Here is a 24,972-nt window from a genome sequence, read left to right on the forward strand (position 1 = left end):
TCTTATCTGTTTACATTCTCTTGTTCGGAGCTGCTCTCATAACAAAGTAGGCTATGGTTAATAATTGCTCACAGAGAAGACTACATTAACACTATAATATTATACTATGAAGGCTTGTTTTGAACGTTTTTTTAAATTATTTTTTATAATTGATGAAAATATTACCAAATATATATATATTTTTTTGACCATGTAGATCTGATATTTTTGAAAAGTTTCACCATTGACAGACAAAAGGTGCTTATTTCCTATCTCCCATTACTATGAAAAATTATATCTGTATATGAGTTTAATATATATATATATTTCATATATATATATAAAATCATCTACCCTAGCCCACTCACTTCATGAAATTCAAATTAGAGGTTCTAATATGATATGTGTCAATATAGTATTTATGAATACCCATCTTGAAATAATCTGATACCTGTTACATTTATATTTACCAAAGACGATTCAGATTGTTAACCCATTTAGTATTAATCTCACATTGGTTGTCTTGTTCCCATTTATATGGGTCCCACTTTCAATTGTCAACAGAAAATGTACTAAAATATTCTAGTGTAACTTTATATTCTATTGTATTTACAAAAATAAAATAAAATAAAAAAAGCACTTTAAAGGAATTAGTCCTTGATGTTACAGTATGTGCTCGCACACCCCATATCCACTGTTGATTTTGTTCACTAAATGTTGCTTTGTATGTGTTTAGTATCCTCCCTGCTGCCTCTGGGGCCCTGGCCTTGGCTGGACACCCACCTATGACACCTATGACGCTGGGAGTGCTCCGGCTGCTCCTTCTCTGCTGTGCCTAATGTGTGATTAGGACTTGCCACCTGTATCTCCACGTCACCCAGAGCACACCAGCGTATTAATTCCATTTGATTATTTGACATTCATTAGTTCAGTTTCTGATGGCTGGTCTTAAGTTCAATCTGTTTTATGTTTTTCTTTCTCGTTAGTGGATAGTTTAGTTTTTATTTTGTTTTGATAGCTGAGGGGGTTCTATTTATGACGACGGGGACATATTTTCTGGCATAAACGGAATCCCACCCTTTTTGTTTCTTTGATCAAAACCATCATTTTTGACTTCATGTTAAATTTCCACCCTATAGTATTTGTTATAAAACATTCTCCATGTCTGCTCTACACCTTACAGCATCACTGTACCCCGAAAGAAGGCAGCCGAGATCCATTCAGATCCAAATTACTGATGTAAAGATTTTTTGGTGACCCAAGACCATATGGGATCAGAGGTCAGTGGATTTCAGAGGGGTCACAACAGAGGTAAGGTGTACATTTTAACATCTTACGCCTCCTGTGCTCCTTTGAAACTCCAAGAAAGATTTACATATTAATATGAATCCTGGTACAATTTCATTTCATTTTTTTGAATAATTCATATCCATTTACTAAAAAAAAAAAAAAAAAAAAAAAAAAAAAAAAAGAGAAAGGGAACTTCATTTTATTTTCATTGTCGGTTTAATAAAAATAAATTTAAAAAAAATCTTAAGATATTTGGTTAGATTCTCAGTAGTACACTAAAATACTCATTGTTAATTGACCCATAACTCAATATAGAGATGAACAGCAGCCTTTCCTCTCTAGCTTATCTGTTTACATTCCATAGTAGAACAGCGCAGTCTAGATAACAAAGTCCTAACAAAGATGGTTAGAGAAACATGTGCTGTACAATTTTCTAGGTCACTTCATCAACTGTCATCTTAAGACTTATTTTATTTCATTTTTTGACATCAATCCAAAGTCACCAATACTAATACTAGCCAAACTCCGTTTCTGACTCATGAGCTGCAGATCATGAATCAAAAAGGATAGAGGTTAGATATTACCCTAATTAGTCAATTAAAAAAAAAAAAAAAAAAAAAGTGTTATTAATATTTTATTATTAACGTCTGACACACATTGGTCCAAATGTTGGTTGTTTGAATTTATAATTGTTTTATTTTGACCACTCTAGTGTAAACCATCCAACCACCAATACATTTTGTTCTAATAATAAGTTTTACATTCAAAGAAATATATATATATATTCAATATAATTTAAACTAATAATAAGTAATACTCAACCCAGTCAGTATACGATATTTCTCATTCTAAAATTAGTTTGATGCTGAAATATATATGTTCTGTAGGTGTATGAATGATTGAGTTTATGAACCCCGCATGACTCTCTCTCTCTCTCTCTCTCTCCCTCTCTTCGCCCTGTCTCGTTGAGCGCCTGTTGTTTATGGTGTGTGGGTGTGAGTGAGAGAGAGCGAGGGGGGGTAAAGGAGTGTTAGTGAAAGTGTCTATCTCTCTCGTCTTATCTCTTGTTCTCTCCCTCAGATGTTTTATGTTTGCATGTGTGAATAAGTTTGATCGTCTAATATAGTAATTTTAACTGTTGGGCAAACTTCAATGTCCACAATCCCTTGTGGAGATTTCTGTTTCTGTAACAGGCCACTCATTCCAAAATTACCTCTTATCTGGTCTCTTAGACTACCCATAATTCCTTCAGCAGGAAGTGTTAGCTACTGAGTCTCAAGTGAATTCCATTTAAAACATAGATCAGTTAAATTAACCCTAATAAGATTCAATATGTTCTAATATCAATATTGGAGAACATTAACTATAATATTAAGAATATTATAAAGTCATTTTGATTTATTTTAAAAGTTTTGAAAATATTTTATCATTTTAACTTAAGATGTTTTTGAGCTTGTAGATCTGCTACTTTTTGAATTTTTGGATTTCGATCTATTTTTGTGTACCGTATCTAATTCTAATGTACCTCAGAACAAAGATGTTTATTCCTTACTTTTCATTGTTATATTTAAATCTTAAATAATTTTATTTAAACATTTTCCCCCAATTTTTTTTTCCTTTTTTTCCAATTTATTTTTTTATTTTTTTTTCCCCTTGGTTTTCTGTTTTATTTTTGTTTGTTTTTTTCATTCACATCAGCAAATTCATTCTCTGACACACTATATATATATACTGTATATAGAATATATGGTATTGTGTCAAGAGGAGGGAGTTTCTGAATATTTGATTTAAATGTGAATATTTGATTTAAATGTGATTTGCTTAATATCTTTTTGTCATTTAACGATAAATATTAACTTACAGTCTTAGTCACATTCATCCATTTCAGATCTTGCCCCAGGAGTCATTGAAGTTTACAAAACCTCCCCAGGGGAGACTGAGGGTCTCAAACTCTGATGGAAAACCTTTAAACTCCGATGGAAAACCTTTGTATTTTATTTTTCAAGAGTTCTTAACTGTTTTAAACAGCTTATGTTTTGTCAAATACCTTTCATGTACACTTTCTACACGCAGTAATTCTGTGTTTAATTCATTTACAGATTAAATCATCTTCCTGGTTAAATTGAGTGACAGAAGCCTCGCCTCTCGACTGCTCAAAGAGGAAAAGTAGGTCCTATACGTCTGTGTGAGTAAAGAGGCATCACGTGAGTTTTTCCCGCCATAAATTATTTTGTAAAAAATGGTTAACATATCAACCCACAGTATTGAAAGATTTTTCTGCCATTCTGCCAAGGGATGGCCTTCAAAATAAAGAAAGGATCTGTTTATAATTATAATACCTTATTCTGGGAACTTACGAGGTGATGTCATTTTTCTCATTTAACAGCATATAGAACCCACTTACCATTCTAATTATTCTATAGTCTATACCAATCTTGTCCACTCGAACTCGGGACAGATAGGTATAAAACTATGTATTTTGTCGACAATATTGATATATATGCCATTATATCCTATTTTAGTGTGCCATCTCTGCATAACTCAAGTTTGCCTACCAATGCTATGATTTTATTAAGTTAAAGGTGGGCTGGAACTAATCCTAGTATTAGTTCTCTCCTTTCCTCTAGAGACTGCATGTGTTTTGAGTTGCACAGCGCACAGGCCCAGCCGATGTCACTGATTATCTCTGGAGGAATACAATAACAGCTCATTGGAATTAACTTGACCATCTATGACAAAGCCACAACACCTCCAGCTACGCCGGCCAAGGTCTCGCCAAAGTCTCAACCTACGAGCAAGGCTCCTCATGGCCAGATGTCATCGTGAGCCCCTCCCTGCTGATGACTTCGCCTCGTACCTCCGAAACCTGGGCTGGGGGTGGTCTTACAATGCTGTCTCATCCCCCTGGTCAAACAGTTTGTGCACCGCCTGTTCTCTAGAGCTATACCCACTTCGAGATCAACATTCTAACATTCCATAATACAGTCCTTTAGCAAATCGAAATAAGAAAAAAAAAATGTATTGCATTATTGAATTTGTCTATCTTGTGCTCCCTATGTTCTCTCCCCCTTCCCCCCATCTCCTTCACCTCTATACTTCGTTTACTCGTTAGGAGATAAAGTCTACATATTTTGACTTGCCCCATTGTTGTCATTTCTGAATAGAGTCACAGGGTCGATAACTTGCTGATGCTTGGTTGACTGACACCCTTTGACCCTATCCAAACTGATAAACAAGATGAGGGATTGATAGATAATTTCTAATCAATAGTTTATTAGATTATAATTATTGTATGATTATTGTATTGTATCACTTTGGATAATTGCATAAAGTATGATGTATTTGCTCAGAAGGGACTGTTCTATAACTGCTAAGATAAGATGTCCTTGCTCCCTGGCCTACTCTTTCTTACCCATGAAAGTTGTGGCTACAGTTTATCTATGATGCCTTAGAACAGGTTACCGTGCCACCAAAATGAGCCTTTGCCCTGTTCATGATTGATATTATATTGTGGGGTGGGCTTAATAAGAGATAAACTGTCTGTTATAATGCTGAACATTTTGTATTACCAGTAGAGAGATATTTTTGCTGTACGGTGCCTCGTGGATTGATTCTTTCTCTTAATACAATGTCAACCTTTTAATTTGAGAACCGGCCTGTGTCTGTCTTTGATTTCGTCTCATCCTTTTTACACTGGGTTTTCAGCTGTTTAACTACAAATAGTTTTAATTAACATAGAGCAGGATTTACAACCCTTATCAGCTCTTTTATCTACTTTATCAGGAACCTTTTTATTTATTTAAATATTTTGATTTCTTTATTATTAATTACAGTAGCTCTTCTAGCCCCCAATAACTCACATCTGGCCATCAAAGACCACGGGACCTTTTTTATTGTGTAAAAAAATACATATTTAACCGCCTGCCCGAATGCCCCTGCCCACTGTAAAACAGATCGCGAAAATTGCTAAAACTACAGAAAGCAGTAAACGAAAAAAATGTAACACTCATCTTTCATTTACTTTAATTACAAGCTAAAACATAAACCTTGGTTGTAAAAAAATAAAGTTGTCCTTTAAACAAACAAACAAACAAAAAACATTATTTACACAACACTGATGACAGTGCTGTCAAACTATCTATGAAATCTATGAAGAAGTTTAATTTGCAACACAAGCTACACATAGTTGTAAGTATAATGGTTTAATGTCCTGCTCTGACTTCTAAAAGTCTGCTTGATTGTTTGTTAAGTTTAGACACACTTTTGTAAACGATACCGAAGGTTTCTAGTATAAGTTATAACACACAATGAATTAACTTTTACAACATAGAATAAGACATAAATCTCTCACCCATATACACTTGTGGACTCGGTGTACTTCCTACTTCCTACTGCTGTGTTCAGTTCAATGTTGCCAGATAGTGTGACAGAAACAAGCAGCCAGGTCTATGAACACAAGCCCAAAAGACACACGCACGCACGCACGCACGCACGCGCGCGCACACACACACACACACACACACACACACACACACACACACACACACACACACACACACACACACACACACACACACACACACACACACACACACACACAGGGCTCCCCAGCTAAATTATTTAATAATGTAGCACTCAAACATCTTGAGAAAATAAAGTGACATATTTGAAATGTGTTTGAAACATGTTTACAAACTAAATCTTGTATGGGGGTCCCTGGCACAAAATATGCTCAGATGGGGGTCCGTGGACAAATACATAGGCTATTATTTTGGCTGTCCTTGACATGAAAATGTTTGAGAACCACTGGTTTAAACAACAATAGGAAGGAAGTCCAAACAATAAGTAACAACACTTTAGAAACAACCCAGCTAGCAGATCGGCGTTGCAACCGACGTCAGGCCGGCCTGGACAGAGCGGGCCCCGCCGAGCGGAGGCTCACCCTCCTCACGCCGGAGATGTCTCGCTCACCGAAATGTCCGGCGGAGTAGCATTTTAGAAGAGTCTGCGGCGGTCTGCAGCCAGCGTCACGACGTCCTGACGCTGTTAATGCCACGCTTTGAATTTTCCCTATACAAAGTGGGGTCCAGGGACCACTATGGGTCTTGAGGGAGTTCCAGGGGGTCCCCAGCTAAATGATAGGAAGGAACCAAATGGACCCTTATGGGTCTGTAAGTAAAAGTGTATATATGGAACCAAATGGACCCGTGAAACGTGTACGTTATACGTGTTTCAGAGTTAAATTAACAATGATTTTAATTAAAGATAAAGATTAATTTGGGTCCCAAAGATAGAAATGCCATTGGACTGGGGTCCCTGAAATTAAACTGGGTGAACATCACTGCTATCATCACTGCTATCACTTCATTTTCCCTGCTATCACAGCACAGAAATAATCCAAATATACAAATTCAACACCATTAAAAAAGTGAAACGTAAAACTATTTATATAAACTCTGTCTCTCTGTATGGGTCTGTAAAGCTATATTTTTGCTACAGTCGTATGACAGTTGCACAAATAAAAAATAAGAACATTTTGGCAGCTTCCCTGCTGTATCTGAGTATGCTGACCCCTGATGTACATGAAATAATGCAGTAAAGACTTTTTTTCCCTATTTTTTTTTATTAGAAAAAGGCACAGAGATAATCCAAATATACAAATGACATTATCAAAAAAGTCAACAAGTAAAACTATATAAAAAAGTAGTCCAAATTAAACACTATCAAAAAAGTCAACAAGTAAAACTATAACATTTTTTTTTTGCCATTTCCCCCCCTAAACCTGAAGCCATTTGTAATCGTGTATATTAATGTTATTTAGTGTTCAAAACAAAATAAGGTGACCTCAGTAATAATACTGATAATAGTACTACTGAATAATTCCAAGGATTAATTGCTCCTCAGTTGTTGTTGTTTTTTTAGCTTTGTTGTTTTTATTATTCTTATTCTGTTGCTATTATATTTATTCCTTGCATTGTTAATTCTAATTTAGAGTTGATGTATTTGCTTATTTAAAACAAAATATATATAATGAAGTGTCTTATTATTATTATCAATATTATTATTATTATTATTATTACCCTTATTAAAAGAACAGGAAAACAAATGATTTATATCTTTCCGCCCCCTATAAGTGAGGTTTGGACACTGACCAATCCTGCACCGTGATTGGCCAATAGTCTACAACGCAGTCTACAACGCTAACCCTTCCACAGTCAATGCAAATCTATACTTTTGCAAAGTCAGCCAATCACATTACAGCTAGTGTCATCACCACTAGCTGTAATGTGATTGGCTGACTTTGCAAATTCAGGACTGTGATTGGCTAGCGAAACACATGACACATGTGCAGCCCTATGAATAGCAGTATGGACTTAAAAAAACACTTTTATGTTTTTTTATGTTTAAAAAAACCAAAACACTTTTATGTTTTTTTTAAGTGAATCACTTCCATCACTGTCATGACCACTGTGACCACACCACCCACTTCACACTGGGTGTGATTTTTTTTGATACAATACAAATGTTGTATTATTACAACTGTGGGTCTAGCAGGGTTAAGAGTCTGTGATTTATCCAAACAGAAACGGGTGCTCTTTGGAGATGGATAAATTGTAGGTCAAATTTAAGTTCCTCCTTTGTGAAACTTTCATGAAAGTAGAGGCTATATAGATGCTATTTGGGTTAATATGAATTGTATATGAATGAATATGCTTTATGTATTGAACATGGTTATGGAGATGATTCAAATGCAACACTGCAGATTTGCTGCAGTGTTGTAAACACTGGATTAGACTTGCTCCCGTTGCATATTATTACCCGCTTGCAGAGCTGCGGGTCTATTTTCACACTGAGTACAACGCAACATATTTCCGACATGTATTCGACACTTTTTTTGCGTGATTGGCTGTCGTTTAAGCCAATGGGATACTTTCCCATACTCTGAACGGGCGGCCTCGTCCTCCCAAGCTATGGGACTAGACACGCCTCTGACTGCCCATGAAGACAGTCTTCTCGGGCTGGCTGATTTTCCAGAAGAGCTGAAATGAGCAATGAGCAAATGAAAAAAATCGTCTAAAATATTCTAAACCCACTATAGCAATCTGGTAATATCAGGCTACATATCACTTAAATGTCAGAGCTTAACTTGGCATGTAAATATGATATAAATGTGTTAATGTGAAGTGGATTCCTTCCAGCGCTAGCCGATTTTGGCTAATAGTAAAAGCAACTAACTAACAGTTTTTAGCCAAACGCGGTCATGTCCGCTCTCCATTAGTTCTCGACGCAAGTCGCGTTATTACACCCGTAATTTTCATGTATTGTACATCCCAAAATAAAATGTATTACCCATGTTATGGTGCTGTAATGTCTTTATATTTTCGCAACATAATACTGTCTTTTACACGGGAAAAAAACATCACTTCCGCAATTTCTTCTTCGTTGGTCTAAACAAAGACACGGTTGCCAGATTTTTGAGAGAGAAATAAGCAACCAGGTCAATGAAAACAAGCCCAAATATTTAAGTGACTATTAGGCTACATGAGCACTTTAAACCTATATGCATCGGCTATTTGAAAATAGACTATTTGGAAATAGCCGATCTACAAGCTCACAACAAAATAATAACAAATAAAAAGCAACTACCAATATTTACAAGCAACTTTACAGAACACGAGGTCGCTTAAAATTAGTATACATGGCAACACTGTGTGTGTGTGTGTGTGTGTGTGTGTGTGTGTGTGTGTGTGTGTGTGTGTGTGTGTGTGTGTGTGTGAATGAAAAACAAGCGCCGAAACAAGCGTTTATTTCCCAAACAAACACATTTACACTTGCGTGTGTGTCACCTACATTGTCAATCTATATACCATTTTAAAGGTACGGGCCTTGTGATTAAAATGATGCAAACCATTCCAAGATTGATGATGCTTTTAGCATCAAAACTGACGCTAAAATCAGCGTGTTTCATGCTTCATTACAATAGCAGATCTACAAGCTCACAACGCGTCGCCGCCTTGTGTGCTTGTAGATCTGCTCCTTTTCATTTTTAGCGGTGCCAACCGCTCTACGTTTGACTCTGTCTGCGTGTCCGTTTGTTTGAGCCTGGGATGAGCACGGCAAAGAAGCAACACATACAAAAACACACGCACACACACACACACATACACACACGGACTTGGAGATTGCCTATGCCATCTCTCCTCTCATTTGCCACACGTGCCACTGGTTATCAAAGAGGGGTCCAGGGACCCCCAACGTATGTTATGTCCGTCCGCCTGTATGAGCACGGGATGAGCACAGGATTTTAAACAGCTATAACTCCAGTTTGCAGCATGCCACCAAGTCCAAATTTGGTATGTGGACTTAGACCACCAATAGGGACGAGCATGAATTGCTGAAGTTATAAAAGAGGGGTCCAGGGACCCCCAGCGTATGTTATGTCCGTCTGCCCGTATGAGCACGGGATGAGCACGGGATTTTAAACAGCTATAACTCCAGTTTGCAGCATGCCACCAAGTCCAAATTTGGTATGTGGACTTAGACCACCAATAGGCACGAGCATGAATTGCTGAAGCCCCGCCCCCTCTGTCTTCCCATTGGCTGGCCTTTAAACAGCCATAACTCAAGTTCGCAGCATGCTACGGAGTACACATTTTGTACATGGACTAAAACCACCAATAGGCACGAACTGTAATTACTTAAGCCCCGCCCCCTCTGTCTGCCCATTGGCTGGGCTTTAAACAGCCATCATTCCAGTTTGCAGCATGCTACCAAGTACACATTTGGTAAGTGGACTCAGACCACCAATAGGGACAAACTGAAATGAGTTAAGCCGCGCCCCAAAGGCACCGCTTCCTTCACACAGGGTGTGATTTTTTATTGAATACTTCAATTAGAAAAGACATTAATGAAACCAAATGGACCCATTTGGGTATTTTGTTCACGTAAGACAGTAGTGAAAAGGGCAAACTTGCATGAAATTCAAAGACACGTTGTGAGCTTCACTTTTATAAAGGCTATGTGGTATCTGAAACCCACAGACTTCACTATGGTCTGGTAAAGGTTCTACTGCACTTTTAGTTAACACACACACACACACACATACACACACACACACACACACACACACACACACACACTTACTTTATATTGGTAGCCAACCGATGAACCTCTCTGTGGAGTCCTTTCGGTTGCATTGGAATGGCTGAGATTTCATTTTAAAGACCACTTTTACATTTTGTGCTGCAGATTGGGGCAAAAAAAGCCTGCCGCAAGTGGGGATATTATGACTTTATGTCATATCTTGTTATTATAATCTATGATAATAAATCGGTAAAATCAGGCAAAAATAAGAATTAAATAACATTAAAACAATGTATAATGAAAAGAAAAAAACAGAAAAAAGTAACAAATACCCCAAAAAGTCAACATTTTCCGTGCGCGCTGGGCACGCATGCACGTGCGCTGGTGGGCACGCTGCTGGGCACGCTCCCTGAAATGTTTTTTTCCAGGGTGGGATGTCCGCTTGCACTTCTATTGAAACATTTAGATCGTGTCAAAGGTCATGTCTCACATATAGACACAGGATCTGACACAGATTTTGACCTGATGGTCAAGATTCAATGTATCCCCCGAGCAGGCAGGCCGGCTCTATTAGCTCAATGGTCAAAATGTCATCACTTTTCAGGAAACCACGTTCAAATCCGCGGTAGAAGAGGAAAGTTACATAGTGCTGCTTTATTTTATTTTTTAAATATGGCTAAAATAAACTTAAAAACTATAGGTACAAAAAATGATTGAAATGACTGTGAACCATGTGCTGTCAAAACGTCAAGTCATTCTTTTTTGCACATATGAAATGTTTTTACGATGATCCGTGATACTGTTCTGAGATCAGTTGAGCTCACTCATGTTTTTTAACTGCATGGCCACAGCCTCAGAGTATAGACCCTATACCCACTCCAGACTGTCCAGCTTTCATCCATCAAGTTTCCTCTTGATGCCTAGGAAGCTAGGACCTTGCGACGTTTTAGGTCCAAGAACAGAGAAGAACGTGCAAGCTTTCTCACATACTGATCATCATTGTTCAACATATTAAACAGATGGGAGAGCCTAGTAGCTATATATACCCATTCAAAATTGGGAACACCCAAGTAGCATGGTAGCCATGCTACGCATCAATATATGTGTGTGTGTGTGTGTGTGTGTGTGTGTGTGTGTGTGTGTGTGTGTGTGTGTGTGTGTGTGTGCTTGTGTGCACGAGTGTGCGTGTTTGCCACTTTTTTGTCCATGTGATATGATATGCAGGATAAGATAGATCACACTACACCACTAATAATACATGCAAGGACAGGTGAATTGTAAATTTGGTTCCATTTGTACACTCTCAGAGTTAAGGGGGTCCTTGAAATGAGAAAGTTTCAGAACCTCTGTGCTACACTAAATGCAGCAGAGCCTTCATTAGTATCACTGGCAACATCTGTGAAGGAAGGAAGAGGCCCAATGTCTTTCCAATATGGCTGCTGTGCATAGAGCCTATAGGAAAGGGGTAGGCAACCTTAGGCACGGGTAGGCAACTGAGGAGGATGACCACTGGCACAGTGGCATAAGTGTGAGAGAGAGGATTTTTCCTTTTAAAATACGTTTTTTTATTTATTTAGTCAATGTCTAACCTGACGCTACCAGATCCAAGAAGCTTGCTCCACACATTTGTTTCACAGCTTATACTCAATACCGCCACCTCTGGCAGGGTCAGGTTAGTCAATGTCCTCCTGATGTGAAAAAAAATATTTCAAAAGAAAAAAAAGTTACGTAACTCAAAAAATATTTTATTTTGATATGGTGTCATAATTAAATGTAATGTTGATAACGCATACTGACTCATCAAGAAAATAAAAACATGGCACTTCATGTCAAAAATGTTGCCGACCCCTGCTATAGACAGGTTTCCTGTTAGTAAACATTGAGAGGAATATGACCGCGCAGCTGCGGGGGGAAGCTTATGGGTGCGTTTGGAAATTACGCACCGGAGCACACTCGCCTATTAGTTTGTATTGGCCAGTGCGCTCACTGCCGCTCAGGGCTGTATTTTCGAACGCGCCTTCCACCCCCAGGCATGCGCAGATTGCGCATTCTGCTCTGTGATGACGTCGCTCGGAAACCCGTCTATAGGGTATAGCAGTGGCGGCCATTTTCTGGGTCCATTGTTCCAATCCCCATTCATTTTTCCCATAGAGATTTCCAAAAATATTTATTTCAACTATTTTAAGCCTAGAATCAAGCCATCCAGGATCCTGGTGATTCATTACATTTGAGTCTGTGAAAAATATTTTTTGAAAACCGCAAAAAAAAAGGGTATTTAAATATAGTATATCATATCATTAAATATTCAACCCAAAAAAATAATGGCAGGAAATACTTGAAAGAATGACAAAAAAGACTGATCTTTAATGATCATTTATTTTCACCAGGGTGTCTCACACGCATATTCACAGCTGAAATCACTTGGTTCTATTAATAATAGCCAAACATTAAAATCAAATTATTAACCCTGGAGGCTTCCAAGCCAACAGTACAAGAGCTGCTTTCATTGCTTCCCAGTGGTTGCTTTAACCAGCTGGTGTAGTTTGGATTTAGGAAATTAAATGAGTAGTTCAATCACCCACAAAAACAAATCTATAATGTATGATGAGTTGAACAGAATTTCTGTTTGTATAAAAGAAAAAGAAATGAAAAAAAAAAAAAATCTTTCCATATTGGCAAGAAATTGGGCCGCTTCCTTACTTCCTTCACAGGTGTTACCAATGATACTAATGAAGGCTCTGTTCCATTTAGTGTGACAGTGGTTTTCAAACCTTTTTTAATTTCAAGGACCTCCATAACTCTGAGAGTGTACAAATGTGTACACTCTCAGAGTTACACACTCGTAAGGGGCCATTTGGAACCCTCACAAGGAACCATGAGGGTCCCTGGACCACACTTTGAGAACCCACTGGTGTAACAGAGTGTTTCCAGTGAGCCAACATGCACAATATCAGCACCCTGACTCTGTTTGACCAGAATGGAACAGAGCCTTCATCCTATTATAATTCTAGTAAGCTCACGGTGGTGGTTGGTGGTTGGTGGTGGTGGTTGGTGGTAGGGTGGACTCTTGATCAAACTGCGCATGCGTCGTTGTGTGCCAGGTTTCGCGAGAGAAACAAGCAGCGAGGTCTATGAAAACGAGGCCAAACCAAACGAACCCTATAACACCAACATTGGCCCTAAAGCGCTTACAATCGGCGGACATGGCAACACCGACTCTACACCATAGACCCCGCCCACTCTCTGCTGTGGAAAGTAAACACTCCAGATTTGTTTCCCCACACACGATGCACATTAGCTCCATAAAGAACGGTTCTATGTCGTTCTCTTCCAGGATCGGGCGAACGTCCGCCAAGGCTCCGCTGTTTACCCTTTTGTATACATCGTATCCCAAAACTAATGGTAGATTCTAAACCACACGGATGTTTAAGGTTTGGTCGGCTGCATAATATTTTAGGTCGCCAGCGAAACTACCCGTTTAAATCGCTTATTTAGTCAGCCTGTGGCCATGTTTCCCATTGTAGCCAAACCGGGAGCAGTAGTGGCAGCGGACGTAGGGTTTTTTTCCGGGTTCAATGGGAAACATGGCCACAGGTTTCGCGAGAGAAACAAGCAACGAGGTCTATGAAAACAAGGCCAAACCAAACGAACCCCATACCACCAACATGCAACCTGATAATAATGTCCAAAGCATGTCTGTGTATGTTTACATCCATTACTGTGTTGGCGTTAGTTGGGATTAATGTTTATTAGCCAAACCAAGTTACTATGAGCCGTTAGCGTGATGCTAAGCTAACGGACGTTTGGCGCTAGCATGCGGCTAACGCTAATGCTAACGTCGTCATCGTGACTTAATCAACAATGTAAACGTTTCATCAACACACTTTATGAACCTTACTGTGGTTAATATTATCAGTGCTACCCAAGTAGTCCATTGAAAAGTATTATTTTGGTGTATTTTGTGTATTGTAACTTGGACACTGTAACTTAATGGTAGCTGGGGCGACGCGTTGTTGGCTCATGGTTCAGAATGCCTCATGGGTATTGTAGTCATTTTCTGCTATTTCGGTTCTACTGTGATAGACTGTGCTACATTACCTGCTGTTTAATTGTGAATCATATATGCTATGAATATATGGTAATACAATGTTTATTTTCCTGTATTTCCAGGTTTATGACCTGAGTCATCTATGACCTGTGTGTCATCTGTGTGTCCAGTACTTTGTACTGTGTTGGTTAAAAAAGACAAAACACGAGTTGTGACAAAGACGTGTGATTCTCTGATTAATGTTGTTAGTGGTGTAAAATGCCATCAAAAATATACTCAAGCCTGCTGCAGGGCAACAGAAAATAGCAAGCCTATTTTGCTCTTTTATATAGCAAATTTTTATATATATACGAGGGGACGCGCGCCCTTCACCGGGTATGGTGAAGGGCGCCCTTCACCGGGTATGGTCTAGTTAGTATAATGGACCCTTCGCTAAGCCCCACCCACTCCACTCTGTGACTGGTGGTGCGGAGTTAGTCACACCCAGGCCTGGCAGCGCCTGGCAAACTTTGCTTCTCACCCATTGACTTGCATGTTAAATGACGGCTTTTCCCCTTAAAAATAATCGATCATTTCAGCAGAAATAGCTTCAAAATCTCTTCTAAATCTAGTCAACAAGGCCTACAGTAGGCTATGCACTGGACAAATGTGCATGACATTATTTCAATGAACTAAAAACACGGGAAATGTTAGAGGGAGTAATAGCCATGGATACACGACGGTCGACTGTCTCGACCGTCATGGATGAACTTCAACCTGGTGTTTGCACTTTCTCCATTTACGGCCTGTACATCTACAGAAACGTTCATATTTAAAATATAAAGTGCTTATCCCATGGCCACAGATGTTACATTTATGTACGGGTTCTCAAAAGTACCCGTATCATCCGTATTGTTCAATAAAAAGCATTTTAATCTGATCGGTGGCCATTTTCTCCATATGCGTTCAACTAAGCGACCCTATCGGTTGGTAGGTGTATTGCACTCTGATACATTATAACTCTATGAGAAAATGGCCACCGATCGGATTAAAATGCTTTTTATTGAACAACACAGAATATACGGGTACTAGTGATGCGCGGGTTGACCCGTAACCCGCGGGTCAACCCGCGGCGCGGGTGGGTCAAGTACGAATTTCGGAGGCAATTATGCGGGCTGCGGGTGAGCGGGTCAGCCACTCACACGCAAAAAAAAAAAAAATCACATGCTCTTGTTTTGTCTTTATTCCTAATAAGAATAAGAATAATAACAATAAAACAAGTTTGAATACACTTGGGGATTATTTTCTAACCATGATTTTACAGAATTAAAAAAAAATCGCGGGGCGGGTTGAGCCATAGTTCCGTCGCCGGGCGGGTCATGAAAAAACCCGACCCGCGCATCACTAACGGGTACTTTTGAGTCCCGTGCATAATTTTAACATCCGTGGCCATAGCATAAGCAATTTATATTTGAAATCTGAACGTTTATATAGATGTACGGACCGTAAATGGAGAAAGTGCAAACACCAGGTTGAAGTTGATCCATGACTGTAACAGGAGTTTTCATGTACCGCAGGGTAAGACTACAGTAGCAGTTAATAAATAGTCGAACAAATGAATGAATATACTTTAACGTGCGGAATTCGAAACAGGCAGCGCTGGGATTCTGAATTTTGTTACGATTACGGTGATTAGAATCATTGACACCACCTGGGCGAGTGAGTCGTGTAACTTTCCCAACGTTAAGCTGTGTATGTGTTCAACAACGCAGGCACAGCCATAGCCTTCCAGTTTAAGCGCAGATTTCAGCTTGGGAGAAGAACCCTCCGGTTGTGGGTAAGTGGATTCTGTTGCTGGTTCATAGTCACCATTGCGTTATCGTGGTATTCGTATTCCTGTTCTTGCTATTATGTTGCAAATGATTTTGTGTGTGTGTGTGTGTGTGTGTGTGTGTGTGTGTGAAATAACATTGACAGCTATGCCAGGTGACGAAAGTTTGCCAGACCTGTGCCAGGCTAACAACGGTTGCTAAGCTGGCATTGGACAATCGCTTTTGGGGTGGGGTTTAGCGAAGGGTCCATTGGTAACACCTGTGAAGGAAGTAAGGAAGAGGCCCAATTTCTTTCCAATATGGCTGCTGTGCATAGAGCCTATCACAAAACACTCTCACTCCCCAAAATGCATATCGTGACTTCTTGGAACAAATGTGACAAAACGTCTAACGTTTCAGTCAAAAGTATCGAAAAAAGCCTTGACAAAAGTGTTGCATCGCGAGCTTGTAGATCGGCTATTTTCTAAAGTGTGTGTGTGTGTGTGTGTGTGTTTTTATGACTATTGTACAAACAAAAAAATACTGCTCTACTAATTCAACTCATCACGGGGTGAGTAAATGATAGAACATTTTGGCTGAACTACTCTTTTAAGATGAATTCACTCTATTAAATCACTTTTAACCATAATTGTTTTGCTATTCAAAAATAGCAGATCTACAAGCTCATAGCGCGGCACTCTATGAGCGCTATGAGCTTGTATATCTGCTATTTTTGAAAAATCGTGTGCAAATCTTTGAATATATATATCTTAAAGCGAACATTTTTAACTCAAATATTTGCTTCTGGGGGGTCCCTGGAGCAAAATATTTTGAGATGGGGGTCCGCGGCCAAATACTTGGGGTCCTTGACATGAAAAGGTTTGAGAATCACTCATAGTTACATGACGCGATTCTATGACCCTATGGGATTTTCAATAGAGAAAATACTTGACCCAGAGCAGTGGTTCTCAACCTTTTCAGGCTGTGACCCCGCCAAAATAAAATCATATTTGAACTGGGGACCCCCCCATTTTGTTTGACTCCGCTCCACAGATAAATATTGTGAAAATAGCAGATCTACAAGCTCACAACCCCTCGCGTTCGGCTGTTTTCATTTTTTTTGCCTCTTTCTTATTATTTGACAATTTGGCTAATATTTAGTATAGTTTGTTGATGACTTTTTTCTTTTTTTTTTGTTATTAAAAAAGCCTTAAAAGTCCTTAAATTGTCAGTTCACTATCATCTGGGGACCACCCCAAAATCATGTGGGGACCACCGCTTGAGGACCCACTGGTTGAGAACCACTGACCCAGAGGATAACGGAGTGACGTCAGGACTTCGGTACTCTGATTCCCCCGCGGACATCTTGGTGAGGGAAAAAAAAACATTGCATTGATGTAGTGGGGATATTTTAGAAGTATTTTTTTAGACCCTTCTCAATATGAAAAATAAATAAATAAAAATCACACTGTTAAAATGTATATTCCTCTGTTTATTTGACGATGAAGCCGTGAATGTAAAGTCCTTTCACCCTGTGTGTTTTGCAGGGTTTCTCCCTGTATAAGTGTGACAGGGGTTCAGGTGGTCCTGACATCTGGATCTTTTTATTTCTCCTCCAACATGGCCGCCGGCGTTTAGTCGTCGCCGTGGGGATCTAGTGGAGGGCCACCCTCGTCGTCGGAGTCGTTGCCCGGGGCGACGGAGAAGGTTTTCTTTCCTTTCCTCTGGACGTGGTCTTCATTACGCTTCTCTAGAGCTACAATCTGAGAGAGAGAGAGAGAGAGAGAGAGAGAGAGAGAGAGAGAGAGAGAGAGAGAGAGAGAGAGAGACAAAGATGGAGAGAGAGAGAGGGAGGGAGAGAGATAGAGAGAGAGAGACAGAAAGGGAGAGAGAAAGAGAGAGCGAGAGACAGAGAGAAAATAATGAGATGTTATAGAACGGTCATTGCAGCTGCTCTTGCAACTCCAACATTGTCTAACTAGCTTAACACCACCGCAGACACGCCGATGCAAACATCTCGTGTGATTGGTCAGGCAATTTCCGTGCTCACGATCTATATTTCCCGTCGGACTCGCGCTGAAATTAGGAACATCTCTCCAATCGCACGACTGCTTTTAGAAAAATCGTGAACATTTGCGCAATTTGGCCGATTCTACAAATGTCGTCTAAATCCTAACAGTTTTTTTTTTAAACGTTGTTGCTATAATATTAGTGGTTCTCAAACTTTTTCATGTCAAGGACCCCCAAAATGATATGTATTTGGTCACGGAACCCCATCTCAAAATATTTTGTTCACAACATTTGAGTTACAAATGTTTGCTTTAAAAAATATATATACAAAGATTTGCTAAAATGTTCATAATGTTTCAAAAATAGTATAAAAGTATGAAATAATGGCTATAGCTAAAATCTAAAATGACACAGATGTGTTCAAGGATTGAATGGGTTAATGTGTTGCAAGGTGCGAGGCGTGTGTGTGAGTGTTGAGTGTGAGTGTGAGTGTGAGTGTGTGTTACTATACTTGTGAGTTATAGCAACATTTGAGAAATAGACATTGTGGGACCATTTTCCTGGTCCTCACAAGGCAAACACTTGTTTTACAGTTACAAAAAAAGTTTTTTTAGACATAATAGGTTTACAATTAGAAAACGATTCAGGTTGGGGTTAGGACATTTAGAGGTGTTAGGGTTAGAGTTTTCCCTATTAAATACTTGTGCGGCGATGTCACACACCACACAATAGCCGATCTACAAGGTCACAACTTGTGAGCTTGCAGATCTGCTATTTGTTGGCTATTGTTCGGCTTCTTTCAGCCATTTCCAATGCCGTCCAAAAATAATGATGATTCCTCACGGGAATAGTAATACACTGTGTGTGTGTGTGTGTGCGTGCGTGCGTGCGTGCGTGCTAATACACCAGATGTTGTTGTGGTTGATGAAGAGTCTAGGGAAGTGTCTGTATTTCAGATAGCATGCACCTTTGACCTTAGCCTAGGAGGCCTTTAATGACCACGGTCATTAAATACCAAACACTCCTACATACCATCTCAGAGCTGTGCTATAGACGAATCCACAGACGCGCTGCCTGTAGGCAATCATAGCTGCGGTGCGGCAGCCGCTTGACACCACAGTTATGACTGCCTACAGGCAGCGCGTCTGTGGATTCGTCTATAGGTGCAGACTATTTGTTTTTAAATTTGGCAGCCTGGGACATACCCACAGACTAGTTGTTAAGAGGGCTTCAACAACTTAGGATGCCCAAAAAGGAGGCAAAAAGGCTGGCAAAGTATTGTGCCGTCTCTGCTATAATTGGCAGTCGCCATATATGGCGGAGACACTGTTACTTATACCCATAGAGTACTGAGTACTTATACTGTTACTTATACCCATAGAGTACTGAGTACTTATACTGTTACTTATACCCATAGAGTACTGAGTGACATGTTTCTTGTATCATGAAAACATATGCCATGATTTTGTCAAGGTGACCTTACTGCAGCTATAATGTTTGTGTCCCTGTATGTATTCTCCTTTATGTGGACATAAATAAATGGTTAAAGTGTGTGTGTGTGTGTGTGTGTGTGTACAGACCTGGGACATGAACTCAGCCTCATCGTCAGCAGTGATGGTGAGGTTCAATCCTGTTACCGAGTTGAATAGATCGTACACGCTCATCGCCTCTGACACACCTCGCTTCTGGAAGAACTGCGCACGCACGCACGCACGCACGCACACGCACACACACACACACACACACACACACACACACACACAATTAAACATGTGGTGTTTAGTAGGTACCTGATGATTCGATTCAGAGGGCTACGATTCGATTATTGTGATTTGCGATGCATTGCGATTAATTTACTTCCATTATCTTTTATTATATACAGGTGTTCCCAGCTTGAAAGGTATAACAACGTATAGGTGTAACAGGTCTAAATGGGTTAGTGTATTCAGTCGAGTACATAGTGTGATCCAGTCTACCGCTCTCATTTTTATTATTATTATAATAATTAACCCATTTAGACCGGGAAATAATCTGTTTCATTTTTTGATTTCTTTGGATATTCAAAAATCGGGAAAGTTTGTGCAAATCTTTGCTTCTGGGGATTCTACAAAATAATGTCTTCTAATCCTTCTATCCTGAAAAACGTATGTTGCTATATCAGTGGTGCTCAAACCTTTTCACGTCAAGGACCCCCAAAATTATATGCATTTGGCCGCGGACCCCCCCATCTCAAAATATAGTGTTCCAGGGATTTGAGCTAAAAATGTTCCCTTTAAAAATATATATTCAAATATTTGCACAAATGTTCAAGATTTTTCAAAAATAGCAGATCTACAAGCTCATAGCGCGGCACTCAGTGCCGCGTTATGAGCTTGTAGATCAGCTATTTTTTAGTAGCCAAATGAATCTTAAAATGACACAGATGCGTTCCCGGTCTAAATGGGTTAATATTATGGTTATTGTGCCTTTTGTATTTTGTAATAAAGATCATTGTCATTTGAATCTGTATGTTCAGTCAGCTATTGGTTACACACATAAACAATGAGGATATGGTTACCGTGGCGACGTTGTGGCAATCTCTGAAGAGGAACTCCAAACCATGAGGGTGTGTTGGCTCTACTGACTGACTCACATCTATAACAAACACCTGATATAGAAAATACACAACATTATATACACACTGTTATGTGACTGACTCACATCTATAACAAACACCTGTTATAGAAAATACACAACATTATATACACTGGTATGTGACTGACTCACATCTACAACAAACACCCGTTATAGAAAATACATCTGTGACAAACACCTGTAGGAAATACACAACATTATATACATTGAAATGTTGTTCATTTTTGTTTATTTTGTTCTGAAGTGTAATATTTGAAGCTTCGATGATATTTCATTTTCTTTTGTTTGCTCTTACGTTTTTTCTAGGCTACTGTAATTTAAATGGAAATATAAATGGTAATAAAGTTGGGCAAAATAAGCTTCTGCTTCAGCCCATACCTTTTCGGGCCAAAAGTCGTCTTGTTGACTTAACTGTACTGTATGTTTAACTGTTCTGTTAAAAACAATCATGACCGAAATAAATAAACTATGCGCACACACGCACACACATATAGTGTACCTTGCCATCGTGCCAGAGCATGTTATATTCACTGAGGTCAGCATGGACCAGGTTACACTGCTGATAGAGAGTCTGCATCATCTAGAGAGAGAGAGAGAGAGAGAGAGAGAGAGTACAACTATTTGTATATATTTGTAAGTCAAATGTCATGATGGTGACAGCCCTGTGTACAGCGTAGATCAGGGGTCTTCAATGTTTTTCAGCGCAAGGACCCCTTAGCTGAGAGAGAGATGAACCACTACATATGGTATAGAATTGTGTTGCAGATAAAACTTTTTCATGCACTATTATCAATGTTGTATAAATGAATGTTTTGGGGGGTCCCCAGATGATGATAGCTTAATGTGCAACATTGTTTTCTCACTCAACAGTAAACTGGTCAAATATGACCTAAGAAAGGGGCAAGCATTGTGAAAATAGCCGATCTCTAAGCTCACAACGCCTTGTAGTTGCGCTTGTACTTCACACCATTTCAACCTCTTTGCCAAAAACAGCTGATCTACAAGCTCACCGAGAGGTGTTGTGTGCTTGTAGATCGGCTGTTTTTGGCAAATGTTTCCCTCACTCCCCTCTGAATCCTATCAGACTAAGGTTTGGGGTGGAGGACCCCCTGTAGTAACTCTGAGGACCCCCTAGGGGTCCCGGACCCCCTGTTGAATACTCCTGGTGTAGATTATCGTATATGTAGGACCTGATGCTGGTTTACCTGACTCCGTCGACTAAAACTATGACAAAAAGTTCTGTACCACCGTGCCTTGTGTATTTTTGACTAATAAAGCATTCAATCAATAAAAAAAAAACACAGCTAAGTATAAATCAGGCATTACAACGTTATCACGGTCCACCAAAATAACATTTTAGTCGACTGAATCAACTGTAAAATCTTGTGATTTTGACATCTCAGATGACTAAAATATGACTGAAACTAAATAGAATTGTATTCTAAAACTACATACACATTTGCTGTACACATTTACAGTGTCTGATGGTAGGTGTACAGTGTAGGTTAACAGTGTCTGATGGTAGGTGTACAGTGTAGGTTAACAGTGTCTGACGGTAGGTGTACGGTGTAGGTTAACAGTGTCTGATGGTAGGTGTACAGTGTAGGTTAACAGTGTCTGGTGGTAGGTGTACAGTGTAGGTTAACAGTGTCTGATGGTAGGTGTACAGTGTAGGTTAACAGTGTCTGACGGTAGGTGTACGGTGTAGGTTAACAGTGCCTGATGGTAGGTGTACAGTGTAGGTTAACAGTGCCTGATGGTAGGTGTACAGCAGGTTGTCTTACATGTAGGACCTGGTGGTAGGCTGTCTTCATGTCCTCAGGTCCCAGCATGGCGTCTTTGAGTTTAGGGGCGGGGATGTGAGCCGTACCGATGAAGGACATCACCAGGATGTGCTTCTTTAACATCACCACCTCTGGACACAATATACCCGCCTTCTTCATTCTATATACACACACACACACACACACACACACACACAAAAGGACACATTGTTAATAATCTTTAAAAAAAAAAAAAAATTGTAAAATGAACTTCCGTAGTTTCCAGATCACAGAGTCTGCAATTAATTACCTGCATGCAATAGAGGGAGAGGAAAATGGATTCTAAACTACGGTAGGTATCTGCGACGCGTTGTGTGCTTGTAGATCAACTATTTTCGGGCTACGACCCGCACGCGTAAACAAACATAAAATGACATTAGTTATTAGTTCTACTGGTTCTCCACTAGTCCTAGCCTGGTTCCAGACGAATTTGCCATTGAAGAAAAAAAAAAGTGCCCTCTGCATATTAGGTCTGGCCCCTCTCAGTTGATATTGGATTTCTCTCCCTCCGAGGTTGTGAGGGACCAATAGGCTCGATGCACAGCAGCCATATTATCACTTCCTTCACAGGTGTTACCAATGATACTAATGAAGGCTCTGTTCCATTTAGTGTAGCACAGTGGTTTCCACGACCCCCCATAACTCTGAGTGTACAAATGGAACCAAATGGACCCTTACGGGACCATTTGGTTCCATTTGTACACTCTCAGAGTTACACACCTGTAAGGGAGGCATTTGGAAGCCCATGAGGGTCCCTGGACCCCAACTGTAGACCCACTGGTGTAACAGAGTGTTTCCAGTGGGCCAACATGCACAATATCAGCACCCTGACTCTGTTTGACCAAGAATGGAACAGAGCCTTCATTAGTATCATTGGCAACACCTGTGAATGTCTTCATAATATGGCTGCTGTGAATAGAGCCTATAAGGGCCCAGTATGCATATATGGAGCGGGTTTATCACCAGAGACGTTTTTTTAATCCGCCCCTTGGAAATGCAGGTTCCATACAGAGATTCCAGACTAATATTTACGCAGTGATATTAGTCTGGCCATGCCAGGCTACACTAGTCCCTCCTTAACATTTTAGTCTAGTTTTTATTTGTTGCCAAAATTATCAATATATTTAGTCATATTTTTAGTCAACATAGCTTAGTTTTTATTTAGTTTTCGTCAGTGAAAAAAAAACTGGTCAACATCATAGTCGATGAAATGAACACTGGTGTATGTCTATATAATAGGCTCTATTCACAGCAGCCATATTATGAAGACATTCACAGGTGTTACCAATGATACTAATGAAGGCTCTGTTCCATTCATGGGCAAACAGAGTCAGTTCTGATATTGTGCATGTTGGCTCACTGGAAACACTCTGCTACACCAGTGGGTCTACAGTTGGGGTCCAGGGACCCTCATGGGCTTCCAAATGGCCCCTTACGGGTGTGTACGGGTCGATTTGGTTCCATTTGTACACTCTCAGAGTTATGGGGGTCGTGGAAACCACTGTGCTACACTAAATGGAACACAGCCTTCATTAGTGTCATTGGTAACACCTGTGAAGGAAGTGATAATATGGCTGCTGTGCATAGAGCCTATTGGTACGGACCTGGTGAGGTTGTGCATCTCTTTCTCGGCCCACAGCCTGATGACCTTCCTGGGGTTCAGCTTGCTGAAGCGCTCTCTGAAGCGGTAGTCGTCTTTGATGTACTTGTCTCTGTTCTTGAACTCGTTGAGGGTGGTTTTAAACACCTTCAGCACCACCTCCTCTGGAACGCTCTGCTCCTCCAGGCTGGGAGAGAGAAAACACACACAAACACACACACACACACACACACACACACACACACACACACACAGATTACTATGCTTGTGAGGACATCAACAGTTTAGGCCGGAGATTTTACGAATATCATTTTTCATGTTTGTTTCTTGTGCCATTTTTTATCCTAATCCTAAACCCGAATAATAGCTGATGTGCAAGCTTGCAGATCTGCCATTTTCTGTGCACAACACTGGCCTGCAACTAAGTCTAAATCAGGCATGGGGGCGGCAGTGGCTCAGGGGTAGAGTGGCCGGTAGAGCGGCCGGATGGGAACCGCGAGTTTCCCAGTTCGATCCCGGGCTCCCCCAGAGTTAGTGTCGAAGTAGGCTGGAGGAACGCAGGCTTTCCAAGGCATAGAGGGGCGTGACTCAGACCTTGCGCTGGAATCAAACGCCGGCTCCCTATTGTTTCACCAATCTATGTCCCCGCCTCCCCTCCCCTCCCGGCCTGTGCACAGAACGCTGACGTCACCAAATTTGGAGCGACGCCCCTCT

The 24,972-nt window shown here is 40.1% G+C and overlaps 1 protein-coding gene across 2 annotated transcripts in view; it reads right to left on the reverse strand.

Moving 5' to 3' along the window:
• LOC311038477 (serine/threonine-protein kinase RIO3-like) overlaps positions 1-24,972 on the reverse strand; it is a 354,170-nt gene that overhangs the window by 313,562 nt on the left and 15,636 nt on the right. The window contains exons 8-14 of one of the 2 annotated variants that reach the window (XR_014600057.1): positions 24,263-24,445; positions 22,620-22,779; positions 21,335-21,415; positions 20,759-20,848; positions 19,782-19,895; positions 17,468-17,954; positions 12,714-13,079 (exon numbers count right to left, since the gene is read on the reverse strand). Coding sequence is in view for 1 of the 2 variants with exons in the window: in XM_084048032.1 (XP_083904158.1) it covers positions 17,826-17,954; positions 19,782-19,895; positions 20,759-20,848; positions 21,335-21,415; positions 22,620-22,779; positions 24,263-24,445 (757 nt within the window). In the remaining variant the exon portion in view is untranslated. Of the gene's footprint in view, positions 1-12,713; positions 13,080-17,467; positions 17,955-19,781; positions 19,896-20,758; positions 20,849-21,334; positions 21,416-22,619; positions 22,780-24,262; positions 24,446-24,972 lie in introns of those variants that run through there. The other variant, XM_084048032.1, reaches the window with a different exon arrangement.

The sequence above is a fragment of the Gymnoscopelus microlampas genome, assembly GCF_963454915.1.
Source record: "Gymnoscopelus microlampas genome assembly, chromosome: 22".
NCBI classification, from domain to species: Eukaryota; Metazoa; Chordata; class Actinopteri; order Myctophiformes; family Myctophidae; genus Gymnoscopelus; species Gymnoscopelus microlampas.